Here is a 15,263-nt window from a genome sequence, read left to right as displayed (position 1 = left end):
AATCGTGAACACGAAGTTATTTGTGCCCGAAATGTTTTTATATTTTATGTGGGGGTGAATCTCTTCCACAAATAAATACATAAACAAAAATGGCATAGAACTTAGATTGAATTTTTTTTTAAATCCAAAAACTGTATTATTTCATTCTTTTTGAAACCAAAGGTTGTAACAGTTTTTAATACGCCATTTCAGTGGGTGACATTGATTAGTAACTTGTCATTTTGCATGTCATGAAGGTACAAACTTAATCGCGTTCTTTTATAATTTGGAGCCGTGTTTTTTTTTTTTTGTTTCGTTTTGCTAGTGGTTCTCTCTTGAACCTATTGGCTATTGTGTTTCTTCTGCGTGCGTACGTTTAATAAACTTTTTTTTTTTGACTAAAGAAGCATCACATTGTAAAGAGATCTCTTTCCGTGACTAGATTCCTAGATGTAGATACAGAGATGAATAGATCCATCAACTGTTACGTTTTGTTACACACTTGGAAGAAACAGAACTATGCGTTAAAGAAATGATTTTGTTGTTGGGTCTGAAAGTTGAGTTCTCCTTTGACAGTTGTAAGGGTGCCAGTGTCATGGCACGTATCGATCCTGGGTTTTTCTGTGGCTGCTCTGCTAGTTACTACCTTCACACAACAGGGGGGCGGGGGAAAGTCGTTGTGACTCAACTTTTAAAAATGGAGATACCTTTTTTTTGTGTGTTTCTTTTTTAATACTCCCCCGCTCCTCCTCTCTCTCTCTCTCTCTCTCTATCTATCTATTTATCTATCTATCTATCTATCTATCTATCTATCTATCTATCTATCTATCTATCTATCTATCTGTCTATCTCTATCTATCTATCTATCTATCTCTATCTATCTATCTATCTATCTATCTATCTATCTATCTATCTATCTATCTATCTATCTATCTATCTATCTATCTATCTATCTATCTATCTATCTATCTGCCTGTCTGTCTGTCTGTCTGTCTGTCTGCCTGCCTGTCTGTCTGTCTGTCTGTCTATCTATCTATCTATCTATCTATCTATCTATCTATCTATCTATCTATCTATCTATCTATCTATCTATCTATCTATCTATCTATCTATCTATCTATCTATCTATCTGTCTGTCTGTTTAATCTACGTTTGTGAGTTTATTTTCTAAATCAGTGTATTTAATGTTCTCAGTCACTCTGTAGACATAGATATATGTTGAGTCGTATAAACAAATAAGTGTCTCCTCGTGAGGCACCAAGATCTGTCTAGCCCCTAGTTCTGCTAGTTGTAGAGACACTCCCCTGTGTCCAGAACAACATGCTACAAGACATCAAACCTTAATGCCCCCACCCCATACAAACAACAACAACAACTGAGTTTTCAACATGGTATATGCACGTCACCCCTGTACCCCTTTCTCTCTCTCTCCTCTCTCTCTCTCTCCTCTCTCTCTCTCTCTCTCCTCTCTGCGGGCACACCTCCTCCCTTTCACCACTACTCTACCCCCGCACGCACCACCATTGATGGAGAGGAGCTCAGCGTGGTAGCACTGGGTGTCAGCTGGTTGCTCGCTCGGGCAGACGACTGAAAATCTTGCAGACGATAAGACAACCTGTATCGATCCCCAAGCCTGTGGCCCTCCCTTGCTCCCCCTCTTCCCCCCCCCCCATGTAAGATAGACGTGAGCAAGGGAAGTCTGATGGGGAAGAGGGTGGTGGGAGGGAGGGAACGTACACCGGTCCCCCACAGGGGAGTTAATCCACGTCATTATTTTTGTTTAGAGGGAGGAAGTTCTTGCGTGGAAGAGTACTGGCCCCTGTACCTCCGCTCTTTTTTTTTCTCTCTGACCCTCTCGGTTACTCTCTGACATCTGTATTTATTTGTTTCTATCTATCTATCTATCTATCTATATATCTATCTTTTTCTTTCTTTCTTTCTTTCTTTCTTTCTTTCTCCATTCTCTCTGTTGGTCTGTATGTTTATATGTTCCCATTGTTCTATCGCTTATATATGAGATTCATATTTTTAAAAGATGATTTTTTATCTATGTATTTGATGTCACTTTGTCTCTGTATGGAAAGCAGTGCCACTGTAGATATGTCAATGTACCCACAGCTCCTTTTCGTCTATATTTCAAGACAAACAAAATTTGTGTAACTTTCTGAGTACGGTAGTGACAGTGTAGAGTGATTCCCCTTTGAAGACCAAATAGAAAAAAAATGTTGTAAACTTTTCCACTCGCTTTGCAATGACATCAGTTGACCATCGCTAATGAAATGTCTGCATATCAAATAATGAGCACTACATAATGGGTTCTTTCCCTTGGGATCTACCAATAATTCGATTTTTACTCCGCTGTCACTCTGTTTAACACTTTCCTGGTAAAAGATCTAAAGCTAGTAAAGTAGGGTGTATACTTGAGGATATACTTCCTTTTTTTATCTCCAGTTCGACAAACGCAATGCCATTAAGTAATGTGTGTACAATCATTAAGTTGAAGAACTCTCTATATCCGTCTCCGGAGTTTCTTCCCTTCTTTTACTACACAACACAATCAACATGGACACGTGACTCTTCTGTGGCTAGTATTGGCTACATTTGATTACATTTCTATGCACACATTATGCACATTTTTACATTTTCTAAGGTTAACAAAGTCGTTTGTTTTCAGCTTGACGTGTTTTCAGGATCAGGTTTCATTAGAGAGAAAGATGTGGAAAATACTTTGCGCGAGACAAAACAAAAGTGGAAGTACACATGTGCTATTGAGAGATACTTTTAATTAGTTGGGATCCTAAGGCCCAGCTCTAATGGGTACCTGACATTGGGGAAAAGTTATCAATCAATCTATCTTTTAATCTTTCTTTGTTTCTCTTTCTTTCTCTCTCTCTCTTTCTCTTTCTTTCTATTTCTCTCTCTTTGCCTATCTCTCTTTGTCACATAAAACCCTCTTTAATCGAGGACCACAGAAACAGAAACCTTTATATCATCTGCCCTATAAATGGCAAGTATTGAAAGGGGAACTTTGTTATGTTATTCGTACTGATAAATGTAAACTGTATTCCGTTGGAGAATAAATGTCTGAATATTATTTTTATTTTAAGCATTTTCTAGTTGACAACTTTGAGCATACTACTCTATAAATATCAATTGTATGCTATGATTATAATATTTCTTTCCAGCCACGTACAATCACAACCAATCACCAACAAACACATACAGAGTCACAAATAATAAGATACAATCAACAATTAAATCACAACCAATCATAAACAATCACACACAGTCACGTCTTCAACAAAATACTACCGCTGTGACTGACGTTAGGCGATCTGGTATTTGGTCAGATTTCTTATCCTGGTTAGGTTTCCTGAAATCAAAGACATCATAAAAACATGCAGAAATGAAAACGAATGAAAATGAAATACATGTAGCAGACTATCGTATCTTAAAGTTGATTTTCAAGTTCTTTTTGAATTTCGCGCCTGTTGTTGTTAGCATTAAGGTATTAATCAATTAGAGTCACTCTCTAGTTCTTTTTGTCAGCAGTAAAAGTAAATGATCAGTTTCTTCAGTTGGTTTCTTCTTTTTTATTTAACACTAGTCGACCGGCGGCGTAGCATACGCCGCTATTTTGCAGGGTCGGGTTTAGGCGACTGCAACCTAAGGCGACCGCAGTATGCCCCGCAATGTCATAGGACCCGCACTAATTATAGGTGTATAGTTTATTAAATTAAACCATTTTATAACGTATAACAGATTTTTTATTCCCGCGGCCTCTTGTCGATTTACCAGGAGCTCCAGGAAATCTGCTGAAATTACAAACTATACGAAAGTCCTGTAAATCTCCGGAAATTATTAAAATCTTTGAAAACTCATATAAATTCAATATGGAATACGCCAATCGTACGCTCGATTAAAAAAAACAACGCATTATGCAATACCCGTAATTGTGGACTCTAGTAAAAGAAGCTTCTCGCGCCTCAAACTAATGAAGAATTACTTGAGGTCAACAATTTTCGTTTAGATAGATTGAAACATTTGGTAATTCTTGCTATTGAGCGTGATCTATGTAGGAAATATAACTTTACGATATACTGTATGACTTCGCTACACGCAGGGCTCGTAAAGTAGTTCTGTACGTAGTAAAGAATGAATAAAATGCATTGACGAATTTATTTTCTAATATAAACTCTTAATTTTCACTTATTATCCGTATCCCTACCCAAACTTGGCCCCGCGAAATCCGTTTCGCATATGGCCTCAAAACGGTTGACTCCGGCCCTGTTATTTAGTGACGGGTGAATACAGAGTAGATTACTTGTTTTCTACCCCCCCCCCCCCCCGTTTATTTTTCGCCGCTAAAACTACGTGGGGTAGAAATAACTAAATGAGTGATCTTTCCATGACTTCTTGGTCCCAACGGTTAAGTCCAGCAGCCCTGCTATTTTGTGACCGGTGAATAAAACTTGTTCTCCCCCCCCCCTCTTTTTTTCGTAAGGTAACTCTAGTCCAACTTTTAGAAATAAAAGAGTGATCTTTCCTTTACGTGGTGTCCAAACTGTTGAGCCATGAAGAGAATTATATATACAGATGTTATTTTAAAACTGAAGATTTTAACACTAACTTGTCAAGAGCGTTTAATTGAAAATTATCAGTCAAACACTTATCAGTTCAGAATAATATATTTCTATATACCAAACTTTGTCTTCCATAGTAAGTGTCAGACTGTCAGTAGACTAAACCTTACACTTTTTTTTTAAAAGTTTAGATTACTTTAAAGGGAAATAATCTTATCAGTTTTGTTGATGTCATCATGTGTTATCTCTGAGCTCCACTTATAAGAGTAATCTTGTCCTGGTGGAGGGAGTTTAATGCACTATTGTATTCCATGTTAGAAACAATGACTTTTTGTATGTCTTTTTCGTACATTGCTCAACTATATTTAAAAAAAAAACGCTTTACCTAGCTAGTAGTTGTAGAAGTAGCTAGTAGTAATCATTAATAATCGTAGAAAATAACGAAAGCTCACAATTACCATAGTGTTATTGAAAGATATTTCTTTTTATTATATTTTGGTGCTACCTTGTGGTTAGATATTAGTTCTGAGGAGAGGGGGGCCACCTTGTGGTTAGATATTAGTTCTAACTGAGGAGAGGGGGGGGGGCCCACCTTGTGGTTAGATATTAGTTCTGAGGAGAGGGGGGCCACCTTGTGGTTAGATATTAGTTTTAACTGAGGAGAGGGGGGCACCTTGTGGTTAGATATTAGTTCTAACTGAGGAGAGGGGGGCCACCTTGTGGTTAGATATTAGTTTTAACTGAGGAGAGGGGGGCACCTTGTGGTTAGATATTAGTTCTAACTGAGGAGAGGGGGCCACCTTGTGGTTAGATATTAGTTCTGAGGAGAGGGGGACCACCTTGTGGTTAGATATTAGTTCTAACTGAGGAGAGGGGGGGGCCCACCTTGTGGTTAGATATTAGTTCTGAGGAGAGGGGGGCCATCTTGTGGTTAGATATTAGTTCTAACTGAGGAGAGGGGGGGGCCCACCTTGTGGTTAGATATTAGTTCTGAGGAGAGGGGGGCCATCTTGTGGTTAGATATTAGTTCTAACTGAGGAGAGGGGGGCCACCTTGTGGTTAGATATTAGTTCTAACTGAGGAGAGGGGGGCCACCTTGTGGTTAGATATTAGTTCTAACTGAGGAGAGGGGGGGGGGCATCTTGTGGTTAGATATTAGTTCTAACTGAGGAGAGGGGGCCACCTTGTGGTTAGATATTAGTTCTAACTGAGGAGAGAGGATGGCCACCTTGTGGTTAGATATTAGTTCTAACTGAGGAGAGGGGGGCCACCTTGTGGTTAGATATTAGTTCTAACTGAGGAGAGGGGGGCCACCTTGTGGTTAGATATTAGTTCTAACTGAGGAGAGGGGGGCCACCTTGTGGTTAGATATTAGTTCTGAGGAGAGGGGGGCCACCCTGTTGGCTTACAATAAAGTATATTCTTCTTCTCGCTCTAAATTCTATTTTGTCAATAACATTGAACATTAGTAATCTAATATTAATTATAATAAGACATTTATTTTTTTTTGGTCATGAACAAGATAGTTGAACAAAAAACAAAAAAGTCTGTGATCCAACTCGTCGTTTAATAGCATACTTTAGTTCAACCGGAATTTGGGGTTTTTTGTTGCTTTAAATTTATTCATAAGTAGTTTAAAAGTATTGATTGCAGTTTATGATAAATACGTAAAATAAGTATAATATAGTCAATGATATCAGAATGTACGTTGATGAAAACAAGTCACGATGTAAGCATAATATGGTCATTGATATCGGAATGACATGAGTTTAAAATGATATGATAATGATTTAGGCATGATATAATAACGATATGGGCACGATATAGTTGTGATATGAGTATTGTATGGTAATGATATGGAAATAATATGGGCCTGATGTAGGCGTGATATGGTTAGGGTATTGGTATGCTTTTGGAATGATATGTTTATGATATTGCTTGATAACGTTATGATAAGGAATGGGCTGGACATATGGGATGTGCTTTGGGCGTGAAACTTTACAATTGGCTTCAATTCATTCTTATTATAGTACAGATGTGTCAGATCATAAATAATTAACATTGAAAATTTAAGTGTCATCTTTAAATCTTCTTGCATAATGGAATTAATGTGTATTTATGTGCATCTAGTATTCTGCACTTCATAATTTGCTTGAGCCAATCTAATTTGATTGAAATAAACCATTTTTTTTTAGACTGAACTCTAATTCTTGTTTTCTCTGCATATTTCCTACAGACTCATCGTTATCTGAGACTATGACATCCGCCAAAAGGGCATCCCCTCAGCCAATGGAAGCAGATACAAGAGTCAGCGAGTCTCCAGTTGAGGAAGTGGTGTCCAGGAAGAACTCCCCTGTCCCGGGAAAAATTTTGGAAGTGAGCAAAGGTCATCCCGAGAGAAAACGTCGAGCCAGTAGTGAGAGTGGTGACGTAAGTAGAGTCTAGGTCTGTAGATCCTAGGTCTGTAGAGTCTAGGTCTACATTGATAGGCACAGGGCAAAACAAATAGATTCGAACAGGAATTTAAATCAACGAATAGTAACAGATCAACTGCATGTTTGTTTTCAAGTATTAACAATTATTTTTAAGTCCTTAGAACAATGTGAAAGATGAACTAAACCTTTAACTCTCCTCCCTCCAAAGCCCACTACTTCTCGACTTTAGTTCCAATGTTCTAGTTCTAATGACTAGCCAGAGAACGTCATTTTGTTGAATCCAAAATAAATGGCTTCAACTTTACAATTAATGCTGAATGACTATGTATCGTTTAGAGCTATTCAATCTTCGTCAGGAGTGATCAGTGGTGTAGCTAAGAATTTGCCATCATTTGGGGGCCCGGGGGGGGACTTCACCTCTTAGGGTGGGGGCCTGCATTTTGACATGCGACATCATACAATGAGATAATGGCTTAATATTTAATGCAAAAATAAATTTCGAACACTCATTTGGGGGCCCCTCTCAAGTAGTGGTTCGGGGGTATTTTCAAATTATCCCCCTCCCCCCTTCAGCTACCCCACTGGGCGTGATCAAATTAAATGCTAGCAAAATTCTAATTTCAGGGTCGCTCTAGGTCTTCGATATAACGTAGACTAATTCTGGCTAAAATAGTTTAATATAAAAACAAAGCCTTACATAAATGTAGATCTGTCAGACTTGTAATATGTACAAGAAAACGTCCGAAAGCAAACCCCCCCCCCAAAAAAAAAACCCAAAGAGATGCACCATCAAATATATGGCTCTAGCATAGCTTAGTCTCTAGCTAGTCCTAGTCTAGTGTAGTCTCTAGCCTAGATAGTCTTAGGTATGTAGATAGAGCTAGATTGTGATGCACTGCTGACACCAATGTCCTATTCCAGAGTGCTATGACTAAAACAAGTGAAGGTAAAGATGATGATGACGACGATGATAATGATGACGATGAGAAAATCCCAGTCGGCCATGACATTGACCCAGAAAGATTAAAAGCCTTCAACGTGAGTACTCGTTATTATGTTTTGTTATCAGTCAATATATCAGCCTATCTTGGTGGGAAAGTGGGCTGGGGGTTACAGGATAGGTGCAGTCCCTCTAGTCTTCCCAACGTAACTTTTGTACTTAATCTCAGCTCTTTATAGTGTGTGTGTGTGTTGGAGGGGGGATATTACAAGGACAAACTAGATTGAGAAAAAACATCCGGTTATAGAAAAACCCTGAACTTTTGGCAACAGTGTTCTTTCAATATAGTGTCCTTGACATTGTTTAGTTGATCAATTTAGATCCAAATCTTCCCTGAATTCCTAGTTTTATTTTCTTAGTTTTTCTTGAGGTTACGTTAAAGTGCCTCACATTTCTCATTACGGATCTTTATTTACCTATGTTATTGTAGTTTATCGCTAAAACTATTGTAAGCATCATCTTAAAAATTGAAAACTAAAGAATACTGTGCGATAGAAATTTATCGTAAAAATTTACAATGTAGTTGGACCTAATCAATGCATGATTAAAACAAAATAAACATTTCATGCCATAAAGAACATCTTTAGCACCTCTAGTCAAGATATAAAGTAAGTACAGATAAAGAACATTTCTAGTAAAGATAAAGAACACCTCTAGTAAGTTAAAGAACACCTCTAGTAAAGTTAAAGAACACCTCTAGTAAAGAGAAAGAACACCTCTAGTAAAGTTAAAGAACATATCTAGTAAAGAGAAAGAACACCTCTAGTAAAGTTAAAGAACACCACTAGTAAAGTTAAAGAACACCTCTAATAAAGTTAAAGAACACCTCTAGTAAAGTTAAAGAACACCTCTAGTAAAGTTAAAGAACACCACAAGTAAAGTTAAAGAACACCTCTAGTAAAGTTAAAGAACACCTCTAGTAAAGTTAAAGAACACCTCTAGTGAAGTTAAAGAACACCTTTATTAAAGATAAAGAACACCTCTAGTAAAGTGAAAGAACATATCTAGTAAAGAGAAAGAACACCTCTAGTAAAGTTAAAGAACACCACAAGTAAAGTTAAAGAAAACCTCTAGTAAAGTTAAAGAACACCACAAGTAAAGTTAAAGAACACCTCTAGTAAAGTTAAAGAACACCTCTAGTAAAGTTAAAGAACACCTCTAGTGAAGTTAAAGAACACCTTTATTAAAGATAAAGAACACCTCTAGTAAAGTTAAAGAACACCTTTATTAAAGATAAAGAACACCTCTAGTAAAGTTAAAGAACACCTTTATTAAAGATAAAGAACACCTCTAGTAAAGTTAAAGAACACCTTTATTAAAGATAAAGAACACTTCTACTAAAGATAAAGAACACCTCTAGTAAAGATAAAGAACACCTCTAGTAAAGAGAAAGAACACCTCTAGTAAAATTAAAGAACACCTCTAGTAAAGTTAAAGAACACCTCTAGTAAAGTTAAAGAACACCTCTACTAAAGATAAAGAACACCTCTAGTAAAGATAAAGAACACCTCTAGTAAAGAGAAAGAACACCTCTAGTAAAGTTAAAGAACACCTCTAGTAAAGATAAAGAACACCTCTAGTAAAGATAAAGAACACCTCTAGTAAAGATAAAGAACACCTCTAGTTAAGAGAAAGAACACCTCTAGTAAAGTTAAAGAACACCTCTACTAAAGATAAAGAACACCTCTAGTAAAGATAAAGAACACCTCTAGTAAAAATAAAGAACACCTGTAGTAAAGTTAAAGAACACCTCTAGTAAAGATAAAGAACACCTCTACTAAAGATAAAGAACACCTCTAGTAAAGATAAAGAACACCACAAGTAAAGTTAAAGAACACCTCTAGTAAAGTTAAAGAACACCTCTAGTAAAGATAAAGAACACCTCTAGTAAAGAGAAAGAACACCTCTAGTAAAGATAAAGAACACCTCTAGTAAAGATAAAGAACACCTCTAGTAAAGATAAAGAACACATCTAGTAAAGATAAAGAACACCACAAGTAAAGTTAAAGAACACCTCTACTAAAGATAAAGAACACCTCAAGTAAAGATAAAGAACACCTCTAGTAAAGATAAAGAACACCTCTAGTAAAGATAAAGAACACCTCTAGTAAAGATAAAGAACACCTCTAGTAAAGAGAAAGAACACCTCTAGTAAAGATAAAGAAAACCTCTACTAAAGATAAAGAACACCTCTAGTAAAGATAAAGAACACCTCTAGTAAAGATAAAGAACACCTCTAGTAAAGATAAAGAACACCTCTACTAAAGATAAAGAACACCTCTAGTAAAGTTAAAGAACACCTCTAGTAAAGTTAAAGAACACATCGAGTAAACGTAAAGAACACATCGAGTCATGATAAAGAACACCTCTACTAAAGATAAAGAACACCTCTAGTAAAGATAAAGAACACCACAAGTAAAGTTAAAGAACACCTCTAGTAAAGTTAAAGAACACCTCTAGTAAAGATAAAGAACACCTCTAGTAAAGAGAAAGAACACCTCTAGTAAAGAGAAAGAACACCTCTAGTAAAGATAAAGAACACCACAAGTAAAGTTAAAGAACACCTCTAGTAAAGATAAAGAACACCTCTAGTAAAGCTAAAGAACACCTCTAGTAAAGTTAAAGAACACCTCTACTAAAGATAAAGAACACCTCTAGTAAAGATAAAGAACACCTCTAGTAAAGATAAAGAACACCTCTAGTAAAGAGAAAGAACACCTCTAGTAAAGATAAAGAACACCTCTACTAAAGATAAAGAACACCTCTAGTAAAGATAAAGAACACCTCTAGTAAAGATAAAGAACACCTCTAGTAATGATAAAGAACACCTCTAGTAAAGTTAAAGAACACATCGAGTAAACATAAAGAACACATCGAGTAATGATAAAGAACACCTCTAGTAACGATAAAGAACACATCGAGTAATGATATAGAACACCTCTAGTAACGTTAAAGAACACCTCTAGTAATGATAAAGAACACCTCTAGTAACGATAAAGAACACATCGAGTAATGATAAAGAACACCTCTAGTAAAGATAAAGAACACCACTAGTAGATATTCACATTATCAATGTTGCTGGGTAAGAAGTACAAATGAATATCAGTCAACTGTGGGTATTGCTGTGGGTATTGCTGTGGGTATTGCTGTGGGTATTGCTGGGGGGAGCAAAATGACTGTTCAGTGAGCTAGAAACAGCACAATGTTGTTTTTTTCAAAGATGGCCGTGTTTATATAAATGAATGAAACATGTCAATAATTAATTTTTTTTTTTTTACAATGTTTTATATATTTTATGTTTATAGTACAAACTTATTCATGTGAATAATTGTTTAAATGCAATTAATTTTAAGTTGAACTAAATGACTTTCTTACCTATCTATCCACTGCAGATGTTTGTTAGATTATTTGTGGATGAAAACTTGGACCGAATGGTTCCCATATCGAAACAGCCTAAAGATAAGATTCAGGCCATTCTAGAAGCTTGTGATAGACAGTTCCCAGAGTTCCACGAACGGTCACGAAAGAGGATACGGACCTATTTAAAGTCCTGTCGACGCATGCGCCGGTCTAAAGAACACAACGGTTGGGAACCGGTAAGTTTGGAGACTAAAATGACCAGTCTGAATTTTTTAATTTAAAAAATAAGGAGCCGACCCGAGGCGTAGCATACGCCCCCACCTCTTTTTTTTTTTTCTGATCCTCGCTCTCTGTCAGCGAAAGTTAACTCTAGTCTGATTGCAGAAATAAAAGAGTTATCTTTCCATGACTTTTTAATCATGGTGTCCGTCATGGTTTGGCCACGAAGAGAATTATATATATAGATGGTGCCCATTGTAGACGATATTAATCTATCATTCATCAAACTGGACGTCCTCTTCACCCTTATGAAAGATTTCAAGTCTATAAACTCTAGACTTTTTTTTTTCAACAGCCAAATTAAGCTACATCTAGATACCTTGTTTTAAATAGCGTGAATAATAGATCTAGATGATTTGAGAAAATAATAATTTATTATTTCCATTTTCTAACTGCACGTAACCTAATTTTACATGACCTAAGCATTGTCACTGAACCTTAAAAAGAGAGAGAGAGAGAGATGTGAACTTGGGAATATGTACATAATGTTAAATTATTCACGATGCTAATGAGGATGTCACAAGGCCAACACAACGACCACCTCTTGAAATTGCCCTCGACTAATATCAGTTATCTTTATAATACTAAAGGATTAGGCTGACTTTGTGGCATGTTCCTCTATTCATCAGCTAAGACCAACCCCTCCACATCTAACGTCTGCTGCTGCTGAAAGCCTCCTTGCCACCGCTTGTGAAAATGAAAGCCTCAACGCAAAACGCATGAGACTTGGACTTGAGCCACTTCCGGTGAGTGAAACACTAAAAAAACGTCTTCCATAGTATGTGTATATCTGACAGGTGAGCTGTTTCCTGTCTATGTGTATATCTGACAGGTGAGCTGTTTCCTGTCTATGTGTATATCTGACAGGTGAGCTGTTTCCTGTCTATGTTGTATATCTGACAGGTGAGCTGTTTCCTGTCTATGTGTATATCTGACAGGTGAGCTGTTTCCTGTCTATGTGTATATCTGACAGGTGAGCTGTTTCCTGTCTATGTGTATATCTGACAGGTGAGCTGTTTCCTGTCTATGTGTATATCTGACAGGTGAGCTGTTTCCTGTCTATGTGTATATCTGACAGGTGAGCTGTTTCCTGTCTATGTGTATATCTGACAGGTGAGCTGTTTCCTCTCTATGTTGTATATCTGACAGGTGAGCTGTTTCCTGTCTATGTGTATATCTGACAGGTGAGCTGTTTCCTGTCTATGTGTATATCTGACAGGTGAGCTGTTTCCTGTCTATGTGTATATCTGACAGGTGAGCTGTTTCCTGTCTATGTGTATATCTGACAGGTGAGCTGTTTCTCCTCTATGTTGTATATCTGACAGGTGAGCTGTTTCTCCTCTATGTTGTATATCTGACAGGTGAGCTGTTTCCTGTCTATGTTGTATATCTGACAGGTGAGCTGTTTCCTGTCTATGTGTATATCTGACAGGTGAGCTGTTTCTCCTCTATGTTGTATATCTGACATGTGAGCTGTTTCTCCTCTATGTTGTATATCTGACAGGTGAGCTGTTTCTCCTCTATGTTGTATATCTGACAGGTGAGCTGTTTCTCCTCTATGTTGTATATCTGACAGGTGAGCTGTTTCTCCTCTATGTTGTATATCTGACAGGTGAGCTGTTTCTCCTCTATGTTGTATATCTGACAGGTGAGCTGTTTCTCCTCTATGTTGTATATCTGACAGGTGAGCTGTTTCCTGTCTATGTTGTATATCTGACAGGTGAGCTGTTTCTCCTCTATGTTGTATATCTGACAGGTGAGCTGTTTCTCCTCTATGTTGTATATCTGACAGGTGAGCTGTTTCTCCTCTATGTTGTATATCTGACAGGTGAGCTGTTTCTCCTCTATGTTGCATATCTGACAGGTGAGCTGTTTCTTCTCTATGTTGTATGTCTACATCCTGTGTAAGATGTGCAGTGTCGGTGACTTCTTCACATTAGTTGAGATAGTATCTGGCGACATGAAAAGTGTTTAAATTGAGAGATTATGACACTTTAAGCCCCATCCTCTCCCACACTACCAGTTACATTCAATGGCAGAGTAGAGTGAAGGCATCAAGAGCTAGTCTGGGATTGCAGTGCATGATCAGTTTGCTCAATAGTGCTCTAAATTGCACAGAACGTTCAACCTTAAGGGCCGCCGTATAGCTCAAGCAGTCCATTATAATGAGTGCTGAGCCTTGGAACCAGGCCTAGATTTCACATGCTAGATGCTGCTGCTTGATGTCCTATTGTCAACAGAGGAGTAGAATGCTCTAGCTAACCTTCTCTGGGTTTAGTCCGTCAGTTCAGGTGGTTGGTTCGGATGCCTAGAGTCCAAAAGTCAATGAGCTATAAATAATTTTTACACTTTTATAAATATAAGAGAATCCACTAACAATTTGTTTTGAAAAACAACAACTATCAACGCAGCGTTTTATGTATAAATGTTATTGTATACACTTCATGGGCGTAGCCAGGATTTTTTTCGGGTGGGGGTGGGTTTTTTTTCTCACTTCCCGCCATGTATATATATATATATAATATATATATATATATATATATATATATATATATATATATATATATATATATATATATATATATATATATATATATATATATATATGTATGTGTGTATATGTGTGTGTGTGTGTGTGCGTGCGTGCGTGCGTGTGTGTGTGTGTATATCTTTATTATATTCTGACCCTTCATTCTTTTGGCAGACGTTTATTGTACCCTAGAATATGTTCTTCCTGGACTTAGTGGAAAAATTGTAGACTCCTCGCCCTTGCCAGCAAGGGGGTCTGGGGGAGCGCTGTTTGTTAACTAGAATCTCCTATTTTTTTCATGTTATAAAAACAATGCTTTCAATAAAAACACATTTCCTGTCATGAAAACTACACTGGTTTGTCGACTCTCGAGTGAAAGATTCAGTTGAAACTTCATTCACTTTGTATGCATCTAATTTCTTTGTGTGTTCTGATAGTAGCCTATTACTTGAAATCATTACTATTCGGGATTTGTCGGAGCTTTTTCATAACAGCACAGAGACTGGCTTTCTCTATATTTGCGGTAATGTGCCCCAATATGTGTTGGTAAGTGTACGTATGTGTGCGTGATTGTGTGTGTCTGAGGCGTGGGGGGGGGGGCAATATAGATCTTGAGTCCGGGACGGGGTACACACAAAACGAGTGTACGTAAGCTATCGATTTCCTTCTCTCAGGGCCAACTTCTGCCGTAGCGAGGATGAGACTAGACCATCACAGACCACTATCTGAACTGAACGTCTGAACCACTATCTGAACGTCTGAACCACTATCTGAACATGATACTCATAAATGGATAGTTGAAGCTCATTTATCTCAGCGTTACCAAAAGACCTGATAAAAAAAACTATTTTATGTACACCTTGAAATACATGTTTACAAATTAGTTTTATGAACATAATTATTAAGTGCGGTACTATACTGTCTAGACCATACCTTTCTGTGAGTCCAGAAATGGTCTATATGTACATTACTAGTATGTAGGCCTTTGTACAATACTATCAGTTCAATGCTAAAGATTTTTTCTTATGGAATCGAGACATTTTTGTGGGGGTGGGGGGGGGACATAAATTGCATGTTTTAATATGCGTACAATGCAG

General features: G+C 37.3%; 1 protein-coding gene across 3 annotated transcripts in view; it reads left to right on the top strand.

The window, feature by feature from the left end:
* LOC106073238 (nucleolar protein 4-like) overlaps positions 1 to 15,263 on the top strand; it is a 116,224-nt gene that overhangs the window by 87,959 nt on the left and 13,002 nt on the right. For all 3 annotated transcript variants that reach the window (XM_013233742.2, XM_013233744.2, XM_013233743.2), the window contains 4 exons: positions 6,799 to 6,992; positions 7,919 to 8,035; positions 11,390 to 11,593; positions 12,266 to 12,382. In XM_013233742.2, the coding sequence (XP_013089196.1) occupies positions 6,799 to 6,992; positions 7,919 to 8,035; positions 11,390 to 11,593; positions 12,266 to 12,382 (632 nt within the window). The remainder of the gene's footprint in view (positions 1 to 6,798; positions 6,993 to 7,918; positions 8,036 to 11,389; positions 11,594 to 12,265; positions 12,383 to 15,263) is intronic.

This window comes from Biomphalaria glabrata, chromosome 5, assembly GCF_947242115.1.
Source record: "Biomphalaria glabrata chromosome 5, xgBioGlab47.1, whole genome shotgun sequence".
Lineage (NCBI taxonomy): Eukaryota > Metazoa > Mollusca > Gastropoda > Planorbidae > Biomphalaria > Biomphalaria glabrata.
This window is presented reverse-complemented; position numbering and strand designations above follow the sequence as displayed.